Below are 17,541 nucleotides of genomic sequence, written 5' to 3' on the forward strand. Positions count from 1 at the left end.
CCAAAGTTCAAATTAAAATTTTTTATCAGTGTACATACTGTACATGTCATCACATACAACCCTGAAATTCTTTTTTTCTACAGGCATACTCAGCAAATCTATAGAATAGTAACTATAACAGGATCAGTGAAAGATCAACCAGAGTGCAGAAGCCAACAAACTGTGGAAATGCAGATGTAAATAAATAGCAATAAATAACAAGAGCATGAAGTAACGAGATAAAGAGTTCGTAAAGTGAGATCATTGGTTGTGGGAACATCTCAATAGATGAGTGTAGTTATCCTCTTTTGTTCAAGAGCCCGATGGTTGAGGGGTAGTAACTGTTCTTGAACCTGGTGGTGTGAGTCTTGAGGCTCTTGTACTTTCTATCTGATAGCAGCAGTGAGAAAAGAGCATAGGCTGGGTGGTGAGGATCTCTGATAATGGACGCTGCTTTCCTACAACAACGTTTCATGTAGGTGCGCTCAATGCTTGGGAAGACTTTACCTGTGACGTAATGAGCCGAATCCACTACTTATTATAGGATTTTCTTTTCAAAGGCATTGATGTTCCCATACCAGTCCGTAATGCAGCCACTCAATATGTTTTCCACTACACATCTAAAGAAGTCTGTGAAAGTTTTTGGTGTCATGCCGAATCTTCACAGACCCCTACAGTAGTAGAGGAAGTGTCATGCTTTCTTTGCAATTACATTTATATGATGAGTCCAGGGTAGGTCCTCTGAGATAGTGACCCCCAGGTATTTAAAGTTACTGACCATCCCCATCTCTGATCCCCCGATGATTACTGGCGATCCGATGATGGTAATTGATGCAAGCGAGGCATTTCGCTATATGTTTTACCATACATGTTACAAATAGGCTATTCTTGAACCCGAGATGCAGCAGGTGCTGGAAATCCAGAGTAATGCTGAAGGAACTCAGCAGGTCAGGCAGCATCTATGGATAGAAATAGGTCAATAGGTACATTTAATGTCAGAGAAATGTCTACAATATACATCCTGAATTTCTTTTTCTTCACAAACATTCACGAAAACAGAGGAGTGCCTCAAAGAATGAATGGTCAATGTTTCAGTTTGTTCAGTTCAGTTCAAGCTATTCTTGAACCTGATGGTGTGGGACTTCAGGACTTAAGATGGTAGCACTGAATATTTTATTTCTCATCCATTAAGCTTTTACCATAAACCTTACTAGATGAACAATGCTGTTGTTGCTTCTACCATCCATTTTAGCAAGCTACCAGAAACAGCAAACAGGAAAAGGTCCAGATATTCTGCCAATGGGTGGCAAGGTGAAGATACATCTCTAACAAAGGAGGTGTAAGGAGCTCCTTCCCTCCACTAGCCTGCAGGTCATCCTTGGGAAGGTGTAGCAACTGATTTGCCCCCTTTCCCCCGATCAGGGTCACATGAAGCCAAGGGAGCAGGTGGTGGATGGTTGTACGAGCAGCATATCACAAGTCCTGGTTATGTGACCACTGATGCCAGGCAGACAATCTCTGAAGAGTATTGATAAAGTCTGGGGTCACCCGTCTTGTAAAGACACTGCCCTGAAGAAGGCAGTAGCAAACACTTCCGTAGAAACATTTGCCAAGAACAGTCACGATCATGCATAGAGACAGATGGAAGACCATAATTGCCCACATCATATGAGAAAGCACATGGTGATGATGATGATCATTCTGCTAATCATTCTGGGGACTGCCAGCAACCTAATGAGCAGAACTCACACTCATCCCTGAGCGTTACTGACATCCACATATACACGGCTATTTAATTTATTTTTTAATATACATTTCTTATTGAAAAAATTATAGTTTGTTTTTATGTATTGCACTGTACTGCTGCTGCAAAAACAAGTTTCATGACATAATGTTAGTGATATTAACAGTGAATTCTGTCGCTGACAATCAAAATTAGAATCAGGTTTAACATCACCAGCATATGTCACGAAATTTGCTGTTTTGCAGCAGCAGTACGATGCAATACATAATAAAAACTGTATATCACCATAAGGACTAAATATATATATAAAAGTTAAAGAGATTTGGTTTGTCACATAAAACACTTGAAAACTTCTACAGATGTACTGTGGAGAGCATTTTAACAGGCTGCATTACTGTCAGGAATGGGGGTTGGCACTACTGCGCAGTATCGTAAGAAGCTATAGAAAGTTGTAAAATTAGTAATCTCCATCATGGACACTAGCATCCATAGTAACCAGGACGTCTTCAAGGAGTGATGTCTCAAAAAGGTGGTGTCCATCATTAAGGACCCCCATCACCCAGGACATGCCCTGTTCTCATTGTTACCATCAGGATGGAGGTACAGAAGCCTGAAGGCACACACTCAACAATTCAGGAACAGCTTCTTCCCCTCTGCCATCTGATTCCTAGATAGATATTGAACCCACGAACACTACCTTATTTTATTATTTATTTTTTTGCACTATTTTTAATTGAAAACATTTAATATACATACTGTATACATACTTACTACATTGGATTTACTTACATGATAATATAGAAGAAAATAAGTATTTCACTGTTGCTAATTTAACAAATTTCAAGACTTATGACAGTGGTATTAAATCTGATTCTGAAATTGAATAAGTAGTGCAGAAAAAAGTAGTGAGGTGTTGTTCATGGGTTGAAGAAGGGTCTCGGCCTGAAACGTCGACTGTTTACTCTTTTCCATCGGTGCTTCCTGGCCTGCTGAGTTCCTCCAGCATTTTCTGTGTGTTGCTTAGATTTCCAGTGTCTGCAGATTTTCTCTTGTTTAATGGGTTCAGTATCCATTCAGAGATAAGATGTCAGAGGGGCAGAAGCTATTACTGAATCATTGTGTGTGTGCCTTCAGGCTTCTGTACCTCCTCCCTGATGGTAACAATGAGAAGAGGGCACGTCCTGGGTGATGGGAGTCCTTAATGATGGATGCTGCCTTTTTGAAGTATCGCTCCCTGAAGATGTCCTGAGTGCTGGTGAATCAGAAGTACTTCATTGCTAGCATGTGAAACATACCAGAGTTTTTTGTGATTCAACGCCTAGCATAAAACACAGAATAATACCTCAGCGGACAGCACAACAGCAACCAATAATTTACAATGCAACAGTACAAACAGCCCTGAGCAATCAACAATTAGCAGAGCAGTCATAAGCACTAACATCAATAAGCAAACTTTAAATAGGTATGAAAATATCACTCAGCAGTGGAGCAACTTCTGCCCAGAGACGTTTGAAAGCTGGAATGCGCCTCATGCTGAGTGTGTGCTTTAGTGATGGTTCCTTCCTTTCAAGCACAAAAATGTCTTTGTTCTACATTTTACCTTTTCTGTGACAGGAATATGACTGATGGATCAGGATATGTAATTATTACTTAGTTTTCTCATGTTCTGTAGGATCGGAACCTTATAATTTCTGGCACTAAAGCTATTATTTTATCTGGCATGTGCATCCTTTCCACTTTTAAAACACATTGAAGGCCCAAACCACTGACAGGAATGTGTGCAGACAGAAAGTAACAATCTGCCGGAGGGTCCAGCAGCATCAGTGGGGAGGAATGTCATTGTTGTTTTGTGTTGAAACCCTGCATCAAGATCTCAGAAGCTACTCAACCTGCTAAGTTCCTCCAGCAGATTGAGGTCCGGATTCCAGCATCTCCTGCTGTCTATCATGTCTCCAGCCAGTAATTAATTCAGACTTCTTCCCAACTTGCACAGCAGCCAGCAAACACAGCTGGATTTAACCCAGTCCAAAGACTGAGGGATGTTCCTTTCTCACATCTTCCTCCCCCCCCCCCTCCGCTTTTATTTTGCTTTCACTTCCCCATCTCTTTTGCTCTCTGTCCTTGTATTTTTCTTTCATCATCAGTCTTGTTCTCTCACCTTTTTGTCTCCTCCTTTTCTCCTTTCTCTAATTTTCTACACAGATCCTAGAAAAGTTTCAGCACAAGAGGACCATTTGGCTCATCAAGTCCTTCCCTGCTCAATGTAAGAGCAATCTGCTCTGCCCATTTCCCTGGTCTCTGCAGAGTCAAGTAAGTTCTTCATGTTCAAATATTGACAAAGGTTTTAAAACATGATTCAAACGGCCTTCATTACTTCCCTAAGAATGCATTCCAGACCAACTACTCACTGTGTAACAAATGACTTTTTAAATATTGACTAAGCTTTCAAAACAGGATCGAAACTCTCTTCATTAATTCTGAGAGACTGTGTTCCAGACCAAGCTACTCACTGCATCAAAGAAATCTTTTCCTCCAGTCTCTTTTACTAAAAACCTTCTATCTGTGACATTTGCTTCTTGCTCCTACTGCTAATGAGAACAGTTCTCACACTCTGTTTGTTCTATATCCTTTATGATTTTATATACTTCCATCCAATCTCATCCCAGCTGCTTCTATTCCCAGAACACACCCAGCTTCTCCAATCTACAGAAATTTCTCTTGGGGTTAGATGCTGTCTGACCTGCTGAGTAGGTCCAGCCCTTTCTTTTACGTTACTATATTCCTTTTTAACTTGCTTTCTCAAAGACCAGCGCATGTGGCAGTGCTTTGTTCCTATGTACTGCCCCTCAGTGACAGATATTCACTCCATTACCCTGATGCTTCTGCAGTGCAATACTTCTACAGACTGATGTGTGAAAAGAGTGACGTTTCCTCTATTGCAATTTTAGCGTTCATCTTGAGAGGACTGCAACAATAAAAACAAGTATGTAATGTTGAGTAAAAACACAAAATGCTGGCAGAACTCAGCAGGCCAGACAGCATCTATGGGAGGAGGTAGTGACGACGTTTATTATATTATAGTCACATATCCTTCCTTGTTGCGTATCTCCGCAACCAACTAACTCCAACGGGCTTCAGGATTCGTTTCCAAGCCTCCCGATTTGGACCTTCGGAGGATGTCGTCACTACCAACTCCCATAGATGCTGTCTGGCCTGCTGAGTTCTGCCAGCATTTTGTGTTTTTATTTATTTCCAGCATCTGCAGATTCACTCGTGTGCCTGTGTAATGTTGAGGCATGGGTGAGGCCTCGCCTGGAGTACTGTGAGCAGTTTTGAGCCCTTATCTGAGAAAGGATGTGCTAACATTGGAGAGGGTTCAAAGGAGGTTCACGAAAATGATTCGGGGATTGTAAAGGCTTGTCATACGAAGAGCGTTCAGTGACTCTGGGCCTGTACTCGCTGGAATTTAGACGAATGAGGGGGGAGCTCATTGAAACCTATCAAAAGTTGAAAGGCCTTGATAGAGTGGATGTGGAGAGGATGCTTCCTATGGTGGGAGCATCTAGGACCAGAATAGAGGAATGTCAATGTAGAACAGAAATGAGAAGGAATTTATTTAACCAGGGAGTGGTGAATCTCTGGAATTCATTGCCACAGGTAGCTGTAGAGGCCAAGTCATTGGGTATATTTAAGGCAAAGTTTGGTAGATTCTTGGATATAAAGGGTTTCTGGAGGAAGCCAGGAGATTGGGGCTAAAGAGGGAAATGGATCAGCCATGATGAAATGGTGGAGCAGACTAGATGGGCCAAATGGCCTGACTGTACTCATCCATCTCATGGCATTGTGGTCTCCCTAACACTGTGCTTCTGCCTGATAACATTTCCTTTAATTTTCTTTGTACATCTGCACTGAACAACCATTGCTGTGATCGGGAAATTTTTACACAGCCTGAAAACTGTGCAGCAGTTTTAATAAAACATTCTATTGAAAAAAAAATTCAGGTGTGCGGTAATAAAGGCTACGTGCATGGGAGCATTTCAGTTACTGTGCGGCCACGCAGCTTAGGGGGAACAGCATCATATGACAGAGCAACATTCATAGAACATACTGTAGAACAGTACAGGATGTTTGGCCCACAAGGTTGACCCAGCTTTTTTACCTACTCTAATATCAATCTAACCCTTCCCTCCCGCATAGCCCTCCATTTCTCTATTATCCATGCGCCTGTCTAAGAAACCCAGCAGGCAATTCTTAAGAGCTGATTAGAGTCTTTTGGGAAGTCAGGGCCTGTCTTAAAGAGAATACCCTTATAGTTGTGGGTCAATGCATGACACGTAATATTGGCTAAGGGGGAACCAAAGCAAGAGTGGAGAGAGTGAGGTACATCCCCTGTCGACAAGGTTTTGCATAGATCTTAAGCTTTCTCAGGAAGTGATTATGTAACTGAACTAAGGTGAGTCAATATTTAAGGCGTCACCTCTCTTTTTAATGATACGTTTGTTTCCTTTCCTTCAGTCAGACCAATATCCCTCATGTTATAATTGTAAATTTACAATATTGAAGTTGCATAAGTGGATAGATGGTATATGAGATCTAATTTTAATCTGAGAGAAGTTTATAAGAGTGCGAGAGACACCGATCACATGGAGAATCTAACTGTTTCTCCCCACTGTCAAATACTAGAGTGAAGCATTTATGGTGAGAGTGGGGAGAGTTTAAAGGAGATGAGTGGGGCAAGTTCTCCAAGAGTGGTAGGTGTTTAGAAAGCACTACTGGGCTGGGAGCAGGTATGATAGTGGCATTTAAGAAGCTGTTAGGTAGACATATGAGTTGGCAGAAAATGAAAGAAAATAGATGATGTGCAGGCAGGAGAGAATCAGTTCAATTTGATGACAGGTTCAGTGAAGGGCCTGTTCAGTGTGCACTGTTCTAAGTAAAGACTGACAGGCTGATGAACATTAGTTATACTCAGGAAGACAAATGTGCACGTAGTATTTACATAGTAAGTGAAATGGATCATGAGTATGAACAGTAGTGTTAGGGCCCTGCTAGTGATGTGTCTGATTTTCTGTCTTTAGGGAATGAATGATGAAACAGTCCTCCCATATATCTTATTCCCTAAGCATAAGTGGCAAACAGATAACAGACTAGAAGTGCCCAGTGTTTAAACATGCTAAGTATCAAGGCAGCATTTCTTTCCATGCCTTAGGACTAAATTAATAGTTCGCATTCATCTAATGACAGGAATAGCCTCCAACCTGATGATATGAACTTCAATTATTTTCTCCCCTTCCCGCCTTACTGCCCTCCTCTCACCTTACCCTGGCTTCACAAGTCAAGTCAAGTCAAGTTTATTATCATTTAACTATGTAATGTATACCGCCAAACGTGACGCTCCCATACCAGGGTGTAAAGCGCAGTAGTGTGCATAACTCACAATAACTTGGGAAAGTAAGAGTTAAATCTACAAGTGAATTAACAGAATAAATTTAATATTGTATTGAAAATTAAATATTAAAATTTGAATTAACCAGAGACACGTCAAATGTGATGTGGCAGGGAGTCCAGAAGCCTAGTGGCCTGAGGGAAGAAACTTGTTTCCTATCCTGACCATTCTTGTTTTTACGCATCAAAGTCTCCTGCCTGATGGTAGAAAGTCAAAGAAGATGCGGGATAGGCGGGTGGGATCCTTGATAATACTAAGGGCCCTGTGTACACAGCGCTCCTGATAAATCCCACTGATGGTGGTAGGGAGACCCCTATGACCCTCTTAGCCATTCCCACAGTCCTTTGTTTTCTGTCCACTTTCCTTTCCAGTCCTGATAAAGTCTCACCTTAAAATGTTAACTGTTTAGGCCCCTGCTTAGCTATTGCTTGACTTGCATAGTTCCTCTAGCATCTTATGCATTTTGCTCTATATTTTCAGTATCTACAGAATCTTTTGTGTTTTTTCTGTCAATATCTGGATTCAAAGTAGATTTATTACCAAAGTAAATCCTGAGATTCATCTTCCCACAGACTGCCACGAAACCAAGAAAACCATGGACACATTGAAAGAAAGACATCAAATCCCCAATGCACAAAAGTTAAACAGAACAAGCAAAAAACATAGAATATAAACCACCAACCCACAAAGTAATTGAAAGAGTCCAGGCATATTCGGTACAGCTCAGTTCAGTTCAATCTAGTGCTGTGTTGTTCATTATCTGCAGGCCACCCCAATCAAAATTGCACCAACTAGCAACAAAAAACGGGAACAACCAAAAACCAGAAACACATTATGACGGGAACTACATAGTCCAATCCACAAAGCACATTGATTAAACCTTGCTCAACATCCAGGACTCCAGTCCCATCCTCCGGCAGCATGGAGAGAGAGGAACCATTTGTATATGGACTCCTTCCTCTGGGAGCAATGAGAAAGAGGGAAGATCGTGATCAGGCACACGCACGTAGATGGCGCTGAACATCTGCCTGCCTACTGTTCTCAATGTTGTTAATTTCAGTTTTCGTCAACACTTTAGTCAGCGTGATCAGCAAGAAATGGAGTCGATCATGGGTTCACGCCCCATCTCCAGGCTCCAGGAATACGTAGCTTCTCAAGGAAGGACAGCTTGAATGAACTAGCGCTATTCTCTTAAGCACAAAGGAGGATGTGAGGTGACTTGGTAGAGGTGTGCAAGATGATAAGAGACATAGATAGAATGTAGCCAAAGACTTTTTCCCAGGGCAGAAATGGCTATTAAGAGAGGGCATAATGTTGGTAATTGGAGGGAGGTATTGGGGGATGTCAGAGGTAGGTATTTTTTTACACAGTGTGAGTGGAACATGCTGCCAGGGGTGGTGGTGGAGGTAGATTTGTTAGGGACATTTAAGGAGACTCTTGGACAGGCACATTGATGATAGAATGTTGAGGGCTACCTAGGACTGAAGGGTTAGGTAGTTCATGGAGCAGGTTAAAAGGCTGCTACAACATTGTGGGCTGAAGGGTCTGTACTGTGCTGTAGTGTTCTATGAAAGAGGAGAGAAACAGGAAAGGGTTGAGAATTTGAGTGTCGCATCACTCAGCTTTGCCCAGCAGGCCGATGGTTTTTTCGGGTGATGGGTATGAACTCTAAATGCCGACAGTGTTCTGTACAGAGACCACTGTTCAGCTGTGTCTCCAGCAATTTGCAAGGTCCAGGTGCTGGAGAAAGTGCCACCGCTGATACACACTTCATTGGGTGCTCCTGTACAGCTACTTGTTAATACAGATATCTGATCAGCCAATCAGATGGCGGCAACTCAGTGCATCAAAGCACGCAGACGTGGTCAACAGGTTCAGTTGTTGTTCTTCTGACCAAACAGAATGGGGAAGCAATGTGACTTTGACCATGGAATGATTGTTGATGCCAGACAGGATGGTTTGAGTTTCTCAGAAACTGTTGTTCTCCTGGGATTTTCAAGATAACAGTCTCTCAAACAGAGGTTCCAAACTTTTTTTATACCATAAACCCCTACCATTAACCGAGAGGTCTGCGGACCCCAGGTTGGGAAGCCCCCGCTTTAGAATTTACATAGAATAGAGCAAGAAGCAAAAAAATCATCCAGTAGTAGTTCTGTAGATGGAAACGCTTTGTCAATAAGATAAGTCAGAAGAGAATGGCCGGACAGGTTCGAGCTGACAGGAGGACAACAGTAACTGAAATATCCATGCATTAGAACGGTGATGTGCAGAAGAGTATCTGTGAACGCACAACACGTCAAACTTTGAAATGGATGCACTATAACAGCAAAAGGCCACAAATACACACTCAGTGGCCACTCTATTAGGCCAGGAGGTCATTGAATATACAGCCATATACCCCAGCCGTGCCTTTGTGCCGATGTCAGATAGTGTTGCAAGTGCGAAAGTGCCTCAAGTTGAAGAATCTGTGAGTGTTGGAATGCTAGATGTAGTCTCATCATGTCCTGGACCAGAATATGATGAAGGCAAGGTTAAGGCACACGAGATTACTTTGAACTAACCCCAATTTGTGGGCATTTACTTCTAGTTCAGTGTTAAGTTCAGATCATGGATGGAGGATGATCTCAATGGAGCATGGGGTAGAGGATGAGTGGAGAAAGAATATTTAGAGATACAGCATGGGAACAGGTCCTTCTGGCCCAACGAGCCTGCACCGCCCAAATACACGCAAGTGACCAATTAGCCTACTAACCCGTACGTCTTTGGGACGTGGGAAGAAAGGTACAAGACAGTGGCTGGAAATGAACACGGGTCTCTGGCATTGTAAAGCATTACGCTGACTACTGGGCTATGCCAAACCCAAGGCCTCTGAGTCCACCCCTCCTATGTGTTGCTACTACTATCAGTGAATCCCTGGGCTTGAATTTATCTTCCAAAACCACCTTGCCTCTCTTCTCTTTAAACTTACTCACTGCCCGTTACGTCGCTGGCGTTTAGGGCAGCAGTGAAGGTCCTCCGTCTCTGGCAGTGTTCAGGGCTTCCTTCAATGTGTCAGTAGCCTCCTCCCAGCTTTCTCTAAGGTCAGTCATGCAGGTCCCAGATGGAGACTCGGGAATACGTTTGCACTCAGGCGTAGAGGGATTCTTCTTTGCTGTTTCCGTAACAATTGGTTTTTTTTTGACCAGTCAGGGTTGTTAGCCCTGAGCTGAACCCCCGAACCTGGAGGACCAGTGGACCTCTCTTCGTCTGGCCTCTACCCTTTGACCTGTTTGGCATGGGTGACCCAAGCAGAGCCAAAATACAAAGCTCTGAATCCAAACAACCTAGCTCGCTGGGTGATGAAGCACACAAGCCTCTAAACCACGACAAGGTTGTAGTTCTCTTGGAGGTTCCTCTTTAAAGAATTTGGTTAAAATTTACCATTTTGACCATCGGTACAGTCACCAGATCTATAGGCTCCTTCCTTGACTTATAGTAAGTTTATCCTCTTGGCCTACCTTATATGAAAGATGTTATATAAAGGGATTGTTAGTTGCAACACCAGCATTCTACCAACCTTTGCCTTAGAAAACACAAAGTCCTTGGATTAGATGGACAGGAGGTGGTAAATGATATGTCTGAGTCAGCCACAGATTATTCTCTCCCTCTTGAACAGAGCACAGTCAGCTGTCCTTATCTGCGAATTCAACCAACCACGAATCGCAAAAACCCGGAAGTGCTCTTCCAGCACTTGTTGTTCGAGCATGTACAGACTTTTTTTCTTGTCATTATTCCCTAAACAATGCAGTATAACAACTAGTTTACATAGCATTTACATTGTATTAGGTATTATAAGCAATCTAGAGATGATTTAAAGTATACAGGAGGATGTGTGTGCATTATTGGGATCGAAAAAAATTGGAAGTTCTCTTACTAAGTAAGTCGGAACAGGTAGATATGGTATTATTTAGCATCAGTTAGTCAAATGTTTGCATTCGTATATAGTATATATTTTACCTTTCTATGCATATAAAACACTTAAGAATGTATATTTCAGTGCTGGGCTCGGGAACTTCTTCCCAAGTTCGATCCAGTGACAGATCGCTATCGAGTGCGCTCTCCACCATGCTGGGTTGACGAGGAGGATCAAAAACCCAAAACCCAATAATTAAACCACTGCATTGCTTAGTAATAATTGTAGCTTTCATCGGGGCTCAGCCTTTCTCACTTTATCCTTTAAAATTGTTCCGATCGATGACCAACGTAGCCTAACGCTTTTACAGTGACCAATGGCGTTTCACCTCTTTCAGATCGCTTTATTATTTCCACTTTATTTTCAATCGTTATCGTGATTATTTTCGTGAACAGAAACGCTGCAGATTCAGATCTGTGCTGCTGGGTCCTAATGTCCACCGCACTGAGACAGGTTAAATAAGGTCTTGGGTTCCGCTGGGTCCTAAGGTCCACCACATTAAGACAGGTTAAATAAGGTCTTGGATTCTGCTGGGTCCTAAGGTCCACCACATTGAGACAGGTTAAATAAGGTCTTCGATTCCGCTGGGTCCTAAGGTCCACCGCATTTAGACAGGTTGAATAAGAGACTTGAGCATCCGTGAATTTTGGTATCTGTGAGGGGTCCCAGAACCAATCTCTTGCGGATAAGGAGGGCCGACTGTATTGTCTTTGCATTTGCCTCCCCACACCCCCCCCCCCCCCCACCAACCTCCAAGTCTTGTATCTCTTCAACTGATCTTTTTTTTTTCGCTTCTTTCTGTGCAGTTTAAGTGGACACTGGTTACGGTGGTGTTGCTGGAGATGATTTTCATCATCGTCAGCTTTGTATGTCGGAATAAGGTAAGTTTTTAAAAAAATATTTTCTCCTCCCTGCTAGTCCTAACCCCTCCAGTCAGTTCAGAATCAGATTTATTATCAACCACCTATACAACTTGAAATCTGTTGTTTCTCAGCAGCAGTATACGGCAAAGAAACAGAATTACTATGGGGCCCCCATTGGGTGGGGATGACCATGGATATTGCTGTGTAGCTGTCTACTCGAGACACAAGCTCGGTTATTACAATATAGAGAGCAAGCTGTTACCCACGCAGCAGGCTCCCCTCCATGCAGCTGAGGAATCCAAGGGAATGGCAGAGACTGATACAGTTTGGCACCAGTGCCATTGCAGGAGTTGCCAACCAGAATTGAACTCAACATAGGACCACTTTAAGGACTCCAGCACTGGGTTTTCCCTTGGTGTTTACTCCCGAAGCTTTCCACATGAGTGGGTACAGCTGCAAGGCAGCGGAAGTTTGAGATCAGAGTTTTCCTTCTCCTAGGTGAGCTGAAAGCCATCGCTGTGGAGTCCCAGCTGCCCAAAACGACTGGCTTTAAGGTGCCAGTGACCTGCCTTCTCCTGTCAGTCGAAGCAGACTGTAGCTAAGCTGCACATGAAGGCCAGGAACTGAACTTCTTTAGTCAGAGACTGTTTGAGATGCACATAATTGGGAGAATTTAATAGACGCTGGGAGTTTATCCCTGCTACTTAACCTCAGCTATGACAATATTAAGAAACCAAAAAAAATTCTGATAATTTACAAAAGTAAATGTATAGTGCAATTAAAAATTAAAAGGTGGTGTTCATGGATTCATGGACAATTCAGAAATCTGTTCTTGGGCTATTGAGTGGAACTCTTAAGGCTCCTGTACCACTTCCCCGATGGCAGTAACAAGAGGGAATGTCCGAGATGATGATGATCCTTCGTGATTTACTCAAATACAAATAAGAACTGCAGCCGGAAACCTCTATACTGTGATATTAGGTGTTTCATGGTCCTGAGTAGTGGTGCATAGCCAAGCGGTTAAGGCATTGGACTAGTGATCTGAAGGTTGTGATTTCGAGCCCCAGCCGAGGCAGAGTGTTGTGTCCTTGAGTGAGGCACTTAACCACACATTGCTCCAGTCCACCTGGCTGAAAATGGGTACCGGCAAAATGCTGGGGGTTAACCTCGCGTCTAACTGGCGTCCTATCTGGGGGGAGTCTCGTACTCTCAGTCACTTCACTCCACGGAAACCAGCATAAGCACCGGCCTGATGAGCCTATAAGGCTCTATTGCCTTGAATGGATATCACTGTCTCTTTGGGCTTTGAGACCAGTTTGCTGTGAGCTCTTTAGCTCTAGGCCTGGTGGATGCTTTAGTACTGTGAGATTTCGAATAGTGACAGAGTAAAGAATGCAGTGGCCCAAGAAAACACTTAGTGTTGCGCTCTCGCTGGCTCTTGGTGGTCAGTGTTTTACAATGGACGACCCATTCCCCAAAGCTGTGGGATATGCAGAGGAACAACTGCTGTAGAATGGTTAAGGTGAGCGTGAGAGGTGGAGTGCTGGCAGTAATCAGCAATAGAATAGAACAGAACAGAACTTTATCATCATTGTTCAAGACAGCAAAATTACGGAGCAGTAATTTGCTCCGTACAGATATTTACAATGCATGCCATATGGCTTAATTAAAAAAGCATATTTACATGCAATAAGTGACTTAAATCATCCATAACACTCAAAGGCCATTGGCAAGCCAGGGTGTAGCAGTATTCAGATGCACAACAGCCCTAGGGAAGAAGCTGTTTTTTCAGTCTGCCTTGGTCCTGTATCTCTTACCAGATGGCAGGAGATTCAACAGACAGTGTCCGGGATGGGCTGGGTCTTTAATGGTGTTATGAGCGTATAACATCATATTAGCATGTAATCAGCAAGTATGGAGGCATCTGATGAGAGAGAAACAGAGTGAATAGTTCAGGTTCTCTAGTTCTACTAGTTCTCTGTAGAAACTACCTGACCTGCTGAGTATCTCCAGCATTTTCTGTTTTTATTTCAGAATTGCAACATCTGCAGTTTGGCTTCAGCTTCATGGGAGAAGAGTGTTTTGACAAAATCAACAAAATTAAAAGCAAGTGGCAAATAATTTTACAACTTACAATTTACAAAGTTTTACAACTTTGTCACACGTCAAAGCACCTTGCACCCACAGGAGCACTTTAGAAATATTCAAAGTTCAAAGTAAATTTATTATCTAAGTGGTGACATCCATGAGTCTCACAAGACCATGGATATGCTCCTGGAATGGTTTCCAGGGCACAGGCCTGGGCAGGGTTGTACAGAAGACCAGCAGTTGTCCATGCAGCAAGTCTCCCCTCTCCACGTTGTCCAAGGGAAGGGCAAGGGCCTATACAGCTTGGCACCAGTGTCGTGGCAGGAGTTGCCAGAATGAGGTTGAAGGCAACGTCAGACTGCCTTAGGGATTCCAGCCCCGGATTTGTCCTCAGGGTTTATTCCCGAAGCCTTTCCCATGAGTGGGTATGGCCGCACGGCAGCAGAGGTTTAAAATCAGAGTTTTCCCTCTCTTAGATGGACTCTACCCGAAGCACTGGTTTTAAGGCGCCAGGACCCACCTTCGTCTCTTCTCCTGTCAATAGAAAGAGTACCGCCGGGCTAAGCCACATGAGAAGGCCAGGAGTTGGACTTGTTTGTCAGAGGCTATTTGAGGTGCATGCCGTGAGAAGCTTTTTTAGGTAGTGGGAGCTTGTCCCCACTACCACCCCTCGGCTTGACAACCTTGGAAATACAAATACTGTATGTCACCATATACAACCCTTGAGATTTATTCTCTTGTAGGCACACTCCACAGATCCATAGAATAATAACCATAAAAGAGTCAACGAAAGCCCGTCCAACTAAGGCATTCAGCCAGAGTGCAGAAGACAGCAAACTGTGCAAAGAAAGAAATAATAATAAATAAATAAGCCATAAATATTGAGAACATCAGATGAAGAGTCCTTGAAAGTGAGTCCTTTGGTTGTGGGAACATTTCAATGATGGGCAAATATCACCTATTTTAAAGTGGGAAACACAGCAGATAAATTTAATAGACTAAAGCACTACAAACAGCTCCATGGGAAATGCCCAGATCATCTTGTGTTAGTGACATTCTCTCGGTATGTGCTGTGTTGTACGACGGAGGTGATCATGATATTGTGAACGTGATTGTTCAGGGCAAATTTTTCTACTGAAGTGGTTTGCCATTGTCTTCTTCTGGAAAGTGACTGTACAAGACGGGTGATCACAGCCATTGTCAATACTGTTCAGAGATTGTCTGCCTGGTGTCAGTGGTTGCAGAACCAGGACTGTGATAAGCACCAGCTGCTCATATGGCCATGCAACACCTGATCAGGGGCTAAGCAGGTTCTACACCTGGCCCAAGGGTGACCTGCAGGCTAGCAGAGGGAAGGAGCACCTCACGTCTCCTTTGGTAGAGACATATCTCCACCCTGTCACCCTGTGAGTTGAGGAAAACATCTTAAAAGTTAGAGGCATAGGTAGGGTGAGTGACAGTCGTTTTCCCAGAGTTGGGGAAATCAGTAACTAGAGGGTATAGTTTTTGAGTGAGAGGTAAGATTTAGTGGGAACCTGAGGGGCACTGCTTTTCATACAGAGTGTCACGTGTATATGGAATGAGTGCCACAAGAAGTGGTTAAGGCAGGTACAATAATAACATTTAAGAGAGATTTGGACAGGTAAATGGTTAGTGTTTAGTGCAGGGTTTCCCAACTTTTTTATGCCATGGACCCCACGTGTGGGAACCCCTGGTGCAGAAGGATATGAGTCAAATGCCAACAAATGGGACTAGGTTTGATGGGAATCTTGGTTGGCACAGATAGGTTGGGCCAAAAGGCCTGTTTCTTTGCTGTATGACTCTCCTGTTCTCCTTCAGATGGAGACATGAAGTTTATGACTATGGGGCATTTGAAAAGATGGTGCACCTAAACTAACCAGGGCATCATCGCCACTTTGGTAGGGTATCCACTGACATTTGAGGGCTCAAACCTTGGTCGTGGGATGAACTGCAACAGAATGAGGTGTGGAAAGTTCTAGCCAGAATCCAGTTGACAGTGAAGGGCAGGGTTATGGATATTTTTGATTCCTCAAAGTTGTCATGACCTCCGGTCATCAGTAGATTATTCTGAGGACTCTTTGAGATTTGTTTTGTATTCTCTGCATTTTATTAATTATAATGATCTGTTTTTTTGTGTCATTGCTAGGTCTTTATTTTTAAATTGCAATTGCCCTTAAATACTTCCAATTAATTCTCTGGGACTTTGTAGGTGCCCGATTAAGTATCCCCAGACTATTGTCTCTTATTAGAATAGTAACATGTTAGCTTGTAGTTAGCCTGGGGCTTATCAGCTATGCACAGGTTCTTTCGTACCCTGGAGAATACTTAAAGGGACAGTGCTAGGCCCTGGTTGCATGTCATCTTGATTCTTGCCTGGTGTAGTTCTGGCTGAGTTATTCAAGACCTCGTAGGTTCAGCTGTAGATTTTGTTTAACTCTTCTGAGTCTCTGTGTGACCCTGTGCTTGGATCTGACGAAGAGACTAATTGCAGTTTGGGTTTTGTTCAGGGTAATCTACCCTACGCACCTCATAAAACCAGTTCCAAAACTTGGAAACAAATTTCCCTCAGATATTTATATTTCATCATATATTGGGAACAGCAGCCACGACAAATAAGTTCTGTGACTAATGTAGTAATCCAACAGTGAGTGTAAGAACAAATCAGTCACGTATTTGGGCAGCCAACGGCATGTTACCCTGAGAATTTCTCATTAATGCTCTTATAATTATAGTCTCTTTGTGAATCACTGCCACATCTTCACTTTTTTTTGTGATTGGATCATTCCATCACAGCTCAGCCAATATCTATGTTGTCTGTTTGAAGTGTTTTGGTATCACTGGATTATATTGTTTGGTGCTCAAAGCACTGTGTTTGTTCTTGTAGAAAATTAGCCTAAGTTAAATGACTGTGAACACGTGCTGGTCCTTTCCTATGCGACCTCTTAGAAATATTTTTGTGAAGCTTCCTTTCAGTATGTATAAATGCCCTTACATTTTGGATGAAAGGTGAGGTCATCCAGCACTTTAATTTGTGCTAATAGCTACTTTTGTTGTAATGGAATAGCTGTGATTTTGGAGTTGCTAACATCTTAAAACAATCTCAGTCTCAGAGGAAATTGCAGAGCTGGGTGGGAGGGCGGGTTAGATTGACTTTAGGAGTAGGTTAAAGGGTCGGTACAACATTGTGGGCTGAAGGGTCTGCACTATACTGTGGTGTTCAATGTTGTATGTTCAAATGCTTGCTTCCAGGCATCAGAAATTTAATTCTTTAATAACATTTTTATTCCACGCTTGTTGCTTCAAGTCACAGACTTGGAATGGCCACGGGAATGCAAGGCGACACGGTTACTGAAATTCTCCCGCAGACACAACCTTTATTGCCTTGCACCTGGAATGTTCTGTTGTGTAATATTAGTATAATTCACAGTTTCAAAGTACATTTAATATC

At 42.9% G+C, this 17,541-nt stretch overlaps 1 protein-coding gene across 2 annotated transcripts in view; it reads left to right on the plus strand.

Annotated features, from left to right (window-relative positions):
* The window catches only part of zgc:110329 (uncharacterized protein LOC550500 homolog), a 263,067-nt gene that overhangs the window by 74,476 nt on the left and 171,050 nt on the right, over nt 1-17,541 (plus strand). Inside the window, exon 3 of one of the 2 annotated variants that reach the window (XM_059964666.1) lies at nt 11,928-12,002. The exons of the other annotated variant lie outside the window; for it this stretch is intronic. Coding sequence (XP_059820649.1) covers nt 11,928-12,002 — 75 coding nt within the window. The remainder of the gene's footprint in view (nt 1-11,927; nt 12,003-17,541) is intronic. 2 annotated transcript variants of the gene reach the window in all.

The sequence above is a fragment of the Hypanus sabinus genome, chromosome 1 (assembly GCF_030144855.1).
Source record: "Hypanus sabinus isolate sHypSab1 chromosome 1, sHypSab1.hap1, whole genome shotgun sequence".
NCBI classification, from domain to species: Eukaryota; Metazoa; Chordata; class Chondrichthyes; order Myliobatiformes; family Dasyatidae; genus Hypanus; species Hypanus sabinus.